Source organism: Lactuca sativa, chromosome 1, assembly GCF_002870075.4.
Source record: "Lactuca sativa cultivar Salinas chromosome 1, Lsat_Salinas_v11, whole genome shotgun sequence".
Taxonomy (NCBI): Eukaryota; Viridiplantae; Streptophyta; class Magnoliopsida; order Asterales; family Asteraceae; genus Lactuca; species Lactuca sativa.
Window position 1 is genome coordinate 246,594,833 of NC_056623.2, and position 11,901 is coordinate 246,606,733.

Here is an 11,901-nt window from a genome sequence, read left to right on the forward strand (position 1 = left end):
TAGATTCACCTTGAGGTTTTGGCAGTCACTAAAGAAGGCACTAGGAACTAGGATGGATATGAGTACAGCCTACCATCCGCAAACTGATAGACAGAGTGAGAGGACTATTCAAACTCTAGATGATATGTTGTGAGCCTGTGTGATAGACTCTGGAAAGGCGTGGGATACTCGTTTATGCCTTATCAAGTTCTCCAACAAGAACAGTTATTACTCTACCATAAAGGTTACTCCATATAAAGCCCTTTATGGCCGCAAGTGCATATCACCTCTGGGATGGGCTGAAGTGGGTGATACTGAGTTAACTAAAGGGAAAGTCCCTGACAGTTCTCTCACCGGTCCAGAAATCATCCGAGAGACTATAGAGAAGATAGTGTAAATTAGGGAGCGACTTAAAGCCTCGTGAGACAGACAGAAAAGCTACGCAGATAAACGACGAAAACCCTTGGAATTCCAGGTTGGCGACCATTTTCTATTAATGATCTCACCCTGGAAGGGTGTAATACATTTCGAAAAAGCGTGGCAAATTGAATCCAAGGTACATTGGGCCTTTCCAAATCCTCTCACGAATCGGGCCCGTAGCTTACAAACTTATACTACCTCAAGAACTTAACAACGTACACCCTACATTCCACGTATCAAACTTAAAGAAATGCCTATCTGACGAGACTCTTGTTATTCCCCTCGAGGAAATTGAGATCAATGAGAGCCTCAACTTTGTGGAAGAACCGGTAGAAATCATGGATAAGGAAGTCAAGCAAACCAAACAAAGTCGTATTTCGATAGTGAAGGTTCGGTGGAATGCAAAGTGGGGACCTGAATTCACTTGGGAGTAGGAGGATCAAATGAAATATAAATATCCTCATCTTTTCCCTTAGTCCATGTGTATTTTCTTAGTCTTAATTTCAGGACAAAATTCCTTTTAACTAGTTAGAGTATTACCTTGTGTAGTAGCTTGAATAACTTGGCCTAAAGAAAGCTTACCACCAATAGTGTGATGCCTCAAATGGAATCATAAAACACCAAGAACAATTAGGTTGGATATGAAAGAGATTTAGGAGACTAGAAATTAGATTCTAGTTCTTAGAATGCAAGGTGTAACCGATTTCAAGCTTATATATATATATATATATATATATATATATATATATATATATATATGTGTGTGTGTGTGTGTGTGTGTGTAGAATATCAAGGGTCATGTGTAACCCTAATCTATACACATTAGCCCATGACCCATCCATTTGATTTGAATAAATACTTCATGATTTAATCCCTAAGCCCATCACAAATCAAACCATGGATCTTTAGCCCAACTCATATGTATCATTTTAATTAGTCTTTTTTATCACTAAATTAGTTCTTAAATTAATTCTTTACCAATACTAATTAAATAATATGATTCCTTAATTAATATATTATACTTATAATATATTAATATATCATAAATAACCTCTTACTCAAATATCCCTCCTAACATATTGCTTTGATGAATCCAACCCAAATGGACCATGCTACTATCGGGTCAAGTACATACAAATTATAGTTATGGGCTTAGACACCTTTTCCAACAATATGTTTATATGATTATATGGTTATGTATGTATCGGATGGGGCCCAATGCCAGGCGGGGCCTGGTGATTGACATATATGTACTTCAAGCGGGGCCCAAGGTCGAGTAGGACTCGATACGGGGCGAGGCTCAATGGAGGGTGGGGGCGCAGTATGTGATTTATGTATGTGTGGTATGTGGTATCTTAGGTTACTCACTAAGCTGCTTTGTGCTTACAGTTTTCAGTTTATGTTTCAGGTGCTTCGGTTTTCAAATGAAAGAGCTCGGCATGATTGCAAAGCACACACCACATGTTTTCGTATTCTTTGAATTGCTCTGATTTGATGATGTTTTGATAAATATTGATTACCTTGGTTTTATAGAAATGTTATGTAGTAACGATTTATTAATCTAAAAATGGAAAGTTTATATCATTGAAAGTGGGACATTACAAAATAATTGTTGCGTTCTATATTAGCATGTTTAAACCTTGAATAACTAGCTTATTCCAAATGTCTATAGTTGCTCGTAGTTGTTGGAGCATCTATGTGGTAAGACTAATATGAGAGGATTGGGTGATTCTCATGGAGATGAGAAGAGCAAGATTTTCTACCAACTTCGTAGGTACTTGATTAGGAGAATAAGTATTGGACCGAACCCACATCAAAATCACTTTACGGATCGTAGTCATGAGTGATGTTTAGGTCAAGGTAGTATGTTTGTATTCTTAGACCTGAGATACATATTTGGGACTTAACGTGTAGGAATTTTTGTGCTTTGACATGGTTTAACGTTGTTATGTAAAAGGCAGTCATAAGGGCCATCGTGGGGGTATGAAATGAACTAGATGATGGGCGTATGTATTCAAGATGGGATTTGTTCCTCTTATTCATTGAGAGTTAGACATCTAAGGCCTTACTAAAAGTTGAACACTAAATGAGATTAACGGCGATCCACATCTCATTTTCAACATGATGTGTGAGACAAAGGAATAACTGACCTTTAGTAACAATTATAGCTTAGAGCTCCTAGAATTGCTTGTTGATAAGTTGACACCCTTTGTATGTTGTTAGAGGTAGTAGCTCATTGCTAGATGTCAGCTATTGTCTATGTCAATCTGTAATGAATCTTGTGCAAGTGAGACATTTTTTGATCTATATGCCCAACAATTATTATTGAGTGATATTGCTAAAAATATATGATCTTATAGGGCCACACCATTATCAAGTCGGCACATTTTGTATATTTAATATTAATATGATTATTAATAAATAATAGCAATTCTTTTATTTAATTAGGGAATAATTATTGTTTTGTGAAAGTAATAATTAAAGAGAGTATAACTAGTAATCATATCATATGGTATGATTTAATAAGTCATGTACAAACTTTTGGATACTTTGGTTAACCATAGTTGAATTAGTTAATTGGTCTTGGGTTAAAATAACTAGAAAAACATTTTTGTCTCTGTCTATTGTCCCTATGGCCAAAAATGCCTAAGGTAAGGAAGATTACATGTCTATCTTACATCCTTCTTTTTCAATGCTTTGTCTCCTTTGTTTAATGCTTTTAGAATACTTTATAGTATAATAAGGGTTTACTTTACCTAGCATGGAATCCACAAGACAATATAATGTATGAAATGAGTTAGTTTTTGGTTCCTTTTTCTCTCCAAGAGTTCATAGAGTCTTCATCTTTTTCAAGTTTCTTTCTTTTGAAGTTTGAAGTCTAGATTTGGTGCTTACTTTGTGTCTTCCTGTGGTGCTAATTTTGTTAAGCACTTAAAGGCATAAAGAATAAAGTAATACAAGAAGGATTTAGTTTTCCAAGTGCCTTAATCTTAATGGCGAATACTTGTAGAGAAAATCATACTCATCTTTAAGCAGTTATAAGAGATAAATATGAATCATTGGAGGTAAGCGTCTAAGTATACGCGGAAACATATAGGCATCCCATATATATATATATATATATATATATATATATATATATATATATATATATATATATATATATATATATATATATGGGAAAAGGGAATATATGGCTATTAGGTATTTAAGCTTAGGAATAGAATATAAAACTCGACGTCGTTTTGTAGATGAACAATCAAATCCTTAAATTGATTTTACGATTTCCTAGCATATGGTTTCTTTCCTTCTTTCGATCTAAGTATTCACGATCATTCTTTATTGACTAATCATCTTCAACCCTAATATCGTCTTTTTTGATTTTGCATCGCTTGTTCCAGGTCGATTTTAGTCGTTAATTTTCCTGCAGTGATTGTCTTCTTCAAATTCACATCCCCTGTTCCATTCCAGGTAGTAATTAAATATTTCCCGGTAATAATAAAGTTGTGCACTGTTTATCTTATTTAAATTAAAATTAACACATTCCCATGTGATGTACAGTGAAATTGGGTTAGTAGTATAATAACATTATCCATGATTCGTTTATTATGCTCAAAGCCCAATAAATTACTTCATAGAAAAGAAAATTGAAAGATCATGTTGTATATTCCAATTATTAAGAAAATAATAGGAATTACTTTGTTTTTCTCCTCTTTAATTCTATAAAGCACATATTACCTTATTGACAGTAAATAATGGAAGGTTCTTTTTGCAACATATTAAATTATACTTTGTTTGAAAGCTCTACGGTTTTATATTTTCTAGCTATAAAAAATGTTTAAAATGTAAGTTCTTGTGTTTATATGTACTACAGGTCATTCACTATGAACACAGAAATACAAGTAGCAGACAAATCTATTGAAACACATATGGTTAACGACATTGATGCAAATAGTTATCTAGAATCAACTTTAGAATGCGAGAAAATAAATGATATCAATGTAAATCTGGGTCATGATGGAGATGAAAGTATCATTGGAAAGGTTTTTAGTACACCTCATGATGCATATACGTTTTATAATCAATATGCTTTTTTACATGGATTTGGTATACGAATTCATTGGGCCTTTAAAAACAAGACGACAAATGAGCCATACCGTAAAATGTATGTTTGCAATAAACAAGGCTTTAAAAGATTGAAGGCTAATAGTTCTGGGGTTGCAAAGAAACAACATAGAAATTTGAGGACCGGATGCCAAGCAATGCTTCGAATTTCAAAAGGAAAAGATGGGATATGGTTTGCGGACATGTTTAACGATACCCACAATCATGAGTTAAGTGTTACACCTACAAAAGTAATGAAGCATCGTTCTCATGGGAAGCTTCATTGTTCATTGGCATGTAAATCTCTTATGTTGGAGCTTGGTCAATCAGGATTAAAGCCTTCCCAAATAAAAAAGGCTGTTAATTCAATGAAAACTCCACAGGATCTTGATGTTACTTCAAAACAATGTGTGGATATATTATCTGAGCAACGAAGACAATACAAAGGTAAAGAGTTTTACGGGCTTATCAAACATTTCCAAGATAAAGCATTAGTAGATGATAACCAGTATTTTGTTGTGGATTTATTTGAGGACGGGTCTCCTCGAAATATTTTTTGGGCCGATGGAAGATCAAGGGATGCCTATACTAAATTCGGAGATGTTGTTGTCTTTGATGTTACATACATGACAAACAAATTTAAGATGCCATTTTCTCCATTTGTTGGGGTGAACCATCATGGTCAAACCATACTGTTTGGTGGTGCATTGCTAGAAAATGAAAAGGAAGAAACTTTTTGTTGGTTATTTGAGCATTTTTTAAAGTGCATGTTCAACAAGCACCCATCTGCAATGATAACCGATCAAGATAAAGCAATCGGTAATGCAATAAAAAAAGTGTTTCCAAACACTCGACATCGCTACTGTGCATGGCATATTAAGAAGCATGAGCTTGAACATCTCCGACCGCTTGTAGCCCATTATAGTGATTTTAAGGAGTCTTATAGACGGTGGGTAAAAAGTGATACAGTTGAAGAATTTGAAACAGAGTGGGAAGTTATGCGTGGTAAGTATAACCTTGAAAATTGTTGTTGGATCATCGATATGTATAACCAACGAAAACATTGGGTTAAAGCCTACTTAAAGGATGTTTTTTTTGCTGGCATGACAACCAGTGGACGAAGCGAGAGCATTCATTCCTTTTTTGATGGATTTGTAAATTCCAAGACAATGTTGAATGAGTTTGTAGTTCAATATGATAAAGCAGTTGAATCTCGAAGAGCCGTTGAAGAAGATGAAGACATTAAGACTATGAACTCGAAGCCAATTCTATCTTCTGTTCATCCAATAGAAGCAAAAGCAGGTGAATGTTATACCAAAAAGATTTTTGACATTTTTAAAAAAGAATGGATAGAAGCTACACAAAATTTAACTCATGAAACATTAAGCAAATGTACAGAAGAAATCAAATATAGAGTTGGCCAAGTGGATATTGATAAAGCGCATTGGAGATTTGTTAGTTATCGTTTCACGAATCAAGTGGATGTCAGATGTTCGTGTGCTAAGTTTGAAACATATGGCATATTATGCAAACATAGTCTATACGTGATCAAGAAGAGAAATGTTCAAACCCTTCCTGACCATTATATTTTACCTAGGTGGACACTTGATGCAAGGTTTAGGTTGGGTAGTCATAGCGTCGGAATGCATGAGATCAATACCGAAAAGGAAGTTAGTGCCTTAACCCTATGGTATGTCCGTGCAAACTATAACAAAGCAATCGAACATGCAAAAGACTCCCCTTCAAAGATAAAAAAAGTTCAACAATTTAGTGATAAAGTTTTTAGAAGATGAAATTATTCAGAAAAAGCCAAATGGACCTCAAAACGTACCTCAAGATTCTTGTGTAGGAATTTCCCAGTTAGACATGATGCCTCATATATCTATTCGAGATCCAGTTTTTCTTACTAACACGAAAGGGCGTCCTAAAAATGCAAACAGGATTAAGTCTTCTTTGGAGCTGGCAAAGAAAAAGAGAACTTGTTCTCATTGCAAGGGTCTGGGTCATTATGCTACTGGTTATCCAAGCAGAAAGGTATTTTTTTAAGCTTTATAATTTTTGTAATCTAATGCTCATTTTTTATTTTTCTTTTTGGTATAGGTAGAGGAGGCTTTACAAGAGAAACAATGAAGCTATTTTTTTAAAGTTATTCTAGGGGTGGTACAGAATAAGAGAACTAGCTGAATTTTTTTTATTTGATTTACATAAACCAATGAAATTGGTTATTTGAGAGTTTTCATTACTATAATAAAATAACAAAATTGGTTATTTGATACTTGAGTTTTCTCCACTCACAATGTACTTTATACTGTTTATTTTAATTAGTGATTTAGTATCATGGGCTCTCATTTCTTATTGGTATTTACTGTTTAATAATTGTTTCATGTTTGTGTATAAGATCCGATCACCATTCTTTGAGTCTGTTATTATAAAATATTTTATGCACCAAGTGTACCTTCTATGATACAATGCACTAATGAAACAAAGTGTAAGTACAATGCAATAATAGAAATAAAAATAGAAAGTAAAATGCTATAATAAGAAAAAAAAATTACTATAAATCATTACTTTAATATAGTCATAATCAATTTAAAAAATAAATTTACAACAAGAATTTTTCTTGACATCAAGTCTAATAATTGGCATTTGCAATCGGATGCAATGTCTGACATTTGCAATCGAATGTGGGCGTCCTGAATAAAGATAGAGAGCAAGCAATAACAAAAGCATTGATGACCCTTTAATAAAAATTAGTTGCATAAATTGCAATATATACTATTATATATTGTAGCTTTGCTGTTGGTTTGTGAACTAAGCCATATTAGATGCATCCATGTTGATCTGTGTACACAAAACCAAAAAACCAAAAAGAAAGGCTTAAAAAGGTTTTAAAGTAAACATGATGTATCAACCAGCATGCCATCCCACTCTTATACCTTTACCACTCTTATTTGATATATTTGACATCAAAAAATATGCAAATCTGTAAAGGTTAGAATATGTGCTCAATAATTCTGATGCTCTTGCTGACAACACTAGAGTTCCTGGAACATCATGCCTGTGTTGAGTAAAAAAACTACATACTAACTTTGTTAAATATGTTTTTTTGAATCAATATCAAATAATTAGTTATAATGTCAAATGTGTGTATGCAGATTAATATGAATTTATGACTTAAGCTTTCAACCATAAACATGCTGATCTCTTGAAGAAACTATAATTTGGTTTTTTTTTCCAACTGGTTTCCGGTACATCTCACGTGAAAAGATATACATCAAATTGAACTAATGAATTAGACATACAACAATTTGGAATACTATCATACTAAATCCCAAACCTCAAAAATCGGTAAAAAAGAGAATTAAGAAAATCCCAACAAGATTAAATTGAGAAATCAAACCTGAAATTCTACTGTGATCAAGCACTGACAGCTTATACTGAACAAAATAGAAATACCCACCAACTAGATAACCTAAATACGTAGTGAACAGTGTAGTTCAATTAGTGGGAAACAACACGAAATTGACGACTTTAAGACACTGGGTACGTCTCTGTATTGTATGGCTTTGCTAAAATTCGATAGAGAAAGGGAATTTAGGATAAAAAGTAAGCCTATTTCAGTTCTGATCGTCTTCAAGTTCTGATCGTCTTCAATCTTTAATATGTTCGTCGTATTTGACTCTTCGGTAAGAAAGATTCCGACAAAATTCTTCATATTCAATTTTTTTGCCTATCCCAATGATTGGAGTAAAACGATAAAGAAAAAGGAAGTAGCACGAGAATGGAATTAAAGGACAATCTGGGAGGTGTAGATCGATACGTCAGAAAATGATCACATGAGTATTTGAGGAAGAAAATCAGCTGAAAACGGTGGTGGGTCTTTTTTTATATGAAACGACAGGGTTTTGGAGGTTCTATGCGTAAAGTTGGCTATATAACAGACATATATTCCCAAAGCCCATATATATATATATATATATATATATATATATATATATATATATATATATATATATATATATATATATATATATATATATATATATATATATATATATATATATATATATATATATATATATATATAATGTGGTTATTATTAAAAAATACTCGTTTATAAGGGTTAGATTACTCAATTTCCCTTATATCATTCTATATACAATTGAAGTTAAATATCACAGGAATGTTTTTATCTAAGTCATTTTAGCAACATATAGAGTGTGAAATACGGATATTTTAGCAAACATGTAATTAAACATCCAATTGAAGTATTCAATTAACACATAATGTAAACTAAGTCAATTCATATTATCGTATGATGCTATGTATAAGTGGAACGAAGTAAAAAAACATACATGTATGTATGTAGAATGAGTTGAAGGAGATTAGTTATGTAGTTTGACTTAGATATGTGAAATTATGGTAATACGATGCATAACAAATGTATTTAAAGGCCATTTTGTTTATGGAACCCACTGTATTTCCTAAATTATTGATATATTTTGTGTCATTATAAAAATCATTAGCTTAGTCTTAGCCTAACTTCAATTCTCTGTAAAATTTTGTTGATTTTGTTGAGGAATAAATTGCAAATTCAACAAAGGTATGTGTCTCGTTGTAATGAAAAATTAAAGTATAGTGATTCATTGATTCTCATATGGTGCCTTTTATGATTGTAGAATGTGAATTATTTACTATAAGGAAATGATATCAGAATAGTTGTGAGAGTGGGGGTGACAGAACGATAATTGAATTCATATGTGTGATACCACAAAAACGGACACATAAAATTACATTTAATAGTATCAATACATTTAATGAATTAAATAAATTTGCTTTTGTATAAATAAAAAAACATAAAATTACATGTGGAATTAATTAAATTAAAAAAACTAAAATATTACATGTGGCAAGAGCAGCTAAGGATCCTTATTTATCAATAAACTAGTTTGTAACCCGGCGAACCACAGTTACAAAATTAAGTAAATATTCATATTAAAAACTCAAAACTATTAATCAATTATTTTAAATGAATTATTATTTAAGAGATATTTTTTTAATTATATAAAATTATAATCATTGATTTAAATAAATATGTGAAATTATATCTTCTTATATATATATTAACTTTATTTTAATTTAATGTAAATAAAATGACAAATTTAAAACTTGAAAATTAAAATGAAGAATCAGTTCACAAACGACATGACATTAATTAGGAGACCCAATACGGTGATCTGTAATAAAAGGAGAATAAACTTATTCTCTTATTAGGATTAGAATTTCGAGATTCATGAAAAAAAAACAAAAAACAAAAAAACAATTTTCTGTTGGCAAAATCAAAGTTTTATGAACTTCACCAACATAAATACGTATCAAGATTGTGATTCCATGAGTTTTATATCGTCAACAGTCAATGTTCCTGAGTGGTCAACATCAAGATTCTTAAACCCTTCAACCACAATCGCAATATCTTCATTGCTCACCTTCCCCATCTCTCTCAACTTATACACAATATATTCTGCAGCACTGTGAAAACACAAAGCCAAATGATAGAAAAAAATAATAATAAATAAAGTAAACATGGAAAGTTGGTGTTTCAAATATACCTGACAACTTTATCATCATCAAGGTCGGCTTTCTCAAGATCTTGAATCGTCAACTTCCTGTTAAGTACCCAATGAACAAGCATTCGTCGTCTATTATCAGTCCATAATTCCACTAAATACACAAATAGTTGTGCTAAACAGACAGTAGTAATCAAGATCCAGAAAATGGCAAACAAACGTCCTCCTTGAGTCGAAAAACTCTTATCTCCATATCCTAATGTCGTGATTGTAGCACAGACACAATAGAAAGCTTCAAAGTAGCTCAATTGTTCAACAAGTGACAAAAACAAAGTTCCAACAGTCATGAGGAAGATAATAAGTGTCAAAATAGTAAAAAACTTGTACTTCACTTTATTTGTTTCGGCTTCTTTAAGGATCTGATTTGGACCATATGTCTCATGCATGTGTATCGCTTTTACAAACAAGATTTCTTGTTTTCCAACTATGTAATCTGCTGCTTTGCTAAGAGCAAAACTACCAAGAGCCATTCCTGTAAACACAAAGATACAAGCTAAAGATTTTGCCAAATTGGTTTTTGGTCCTACGTCACCATATCCTGCAGCTGTCATTGTGATGACACAGAAATAGATGGAATCAAGGATTTTGTTGGTTTTTTTGCCACTGATTTGATCTTGAATTAGGGAAAAACAGATGGTTCCTAGGGTAAGGTAAGCAGCTAAAATAACTGACACTTTCTTTAAACTTATTTGGTCTGTGGAAATTGATGATGGGTAAAAACATGCTTTGTTTTCGTCTTCTTTTCCTCTTGCAAGTAAGGCCTCTTTCGTATCATCATCACCCATCATGCATGTAATTAGAACAAGGAAAAATATGAAAGAAAGGAACGTTTTGTGAATTCAAGAGAAGTAGTTTGTGGCCTTGATGCTTTATATATGGACAAGGGTTGCTTGATTATCCATTTTGGGTGTTGAAAAGATCCATAATTTACAAACATTTGCTACGTAATGCTAATATCTTTTACTATATGACAAAGGATGGTATATATGACTGAGGACAAAATATGGAATAATATATACATGGGTGTTATTTATTTGGAGGATATATTTCAACATTTAACTAATGCCCCATCACTTTGTTATCTAGATGTAACCCATGTTAATGAGACATTGAATACCAATCAAAGTAAATCGATAGTTCAACTTTTTGAATCCAAATGAAATGACTATAACCTTAAAAATAAAATAAAATAATAAAAATAAAAATTTGTAATTTGAGTACGAATTTAGCGTACAATTGTGAAAACTTATGCTATACCTCAGATGCAAGTCAAATATTCCAGGAGGGGTAAAAATGGGAAATACAGAAAATAAAAGGCACCTTAGTGGAAGGGTAATTAATTTAGGTACTTTATTTATATATCTTATTTGTTGCATCGGTGCTTATAAGAAGGTTGAGAACTAGACTCCTCAAATTCTAATAAGCATTAGGTTTTTCATGTGTTGTTTTTGAGTATCAATCAATACATGAAGCATTTCGATTATCTGTTCTTGTTTTGAGTATCATCTTGTTAGTCACTTCATAGCAACTTACAACTGTCTATGAATGTATAGATCTTTATAGGAGTTTGATATTGAGTTGTTAACAAGAAAATATACCAATTTGGTTGGTGTTTCTTCTATTTCTTATACCATGTACGATTTATGGATTAATTTCAATCAATAAACAATTTGTGGTTAACAAACAAAACAAATTGTGTTGTGAATAAACTATCGTATCCTTCTATCTCAATCGAATCAAGTGAGCCATACAAGAAAAGAAAGACACAAGC

At 32.2% G+C, this 11,901-nt stretch overlaps 2 protein-coding genes across 2 annotated transcripts; one reads left to right on the forward strand and one right to left on the reverse strand.

The window, feature by feature from the left end:
- The first annotated feature begins 4,283 nt into the window (after positions 1-4,283).
- LOC128128464 (protein FAR1-RELATED SEQUENCE 5-like) lies at positions 4,284-6,296 on the forward strand. The gene has a single exon (XM_052767423.1). It carries the CDS (start codon positions 4,284-4,286, stop codon positions 6,294-6,296), a length of 2,013 nt encoding a protein of 670 aa, XP_052623383.1.
- A 3,556-nt stretch (positions 6,297-9,852) lies between these two features.
- On the reverse strand, positions 9,853-10,915 carry LOC111905489 (two-pore potassium channel 1-like). The gene is made up of 2 exons (XM_023901171.2): positions 10,113-10,915; positions 9,853-10,032 (listed from the first exon to the last, which is right to left on the reverse strand). Exons 1-2 carry the CDS (start codon positions 10,913-10,915, stop codon positions 9,879-9,881), a joined length of 957 nt encoding a protein of 318 aa, XP_023756939.1. The 3' UTR covers positions 9,853-9,878.
- Between the last annotated feature and the right edge of the window lie 986 nt (positions 10,916-11,901).

Excerpts from the sequence above, each read along its gene's own strand:
- LOC128128464 (XM_052767423.1), top strand. The coding sequence starts at position 4,284 with ATGAACACAGAAATACAAGTAGCAGACAAATCTATTGAAACACATATG.
- LOC111905489 (XM_023901171.2), bottom strand. The coding sequence starts at position 10,915 with ATGGGTGATGATGATACGAAAGAGGCCTTACTTGCAAGAGGAAAAGAA. Across the intron at positions 10,033-10,112 it reads GATGATGATAAAGTTGTCAG|TGCTGCAGAATATATTGTGT; the intron begins GTATATTTGAAA and ends GTGTTTTCACAG.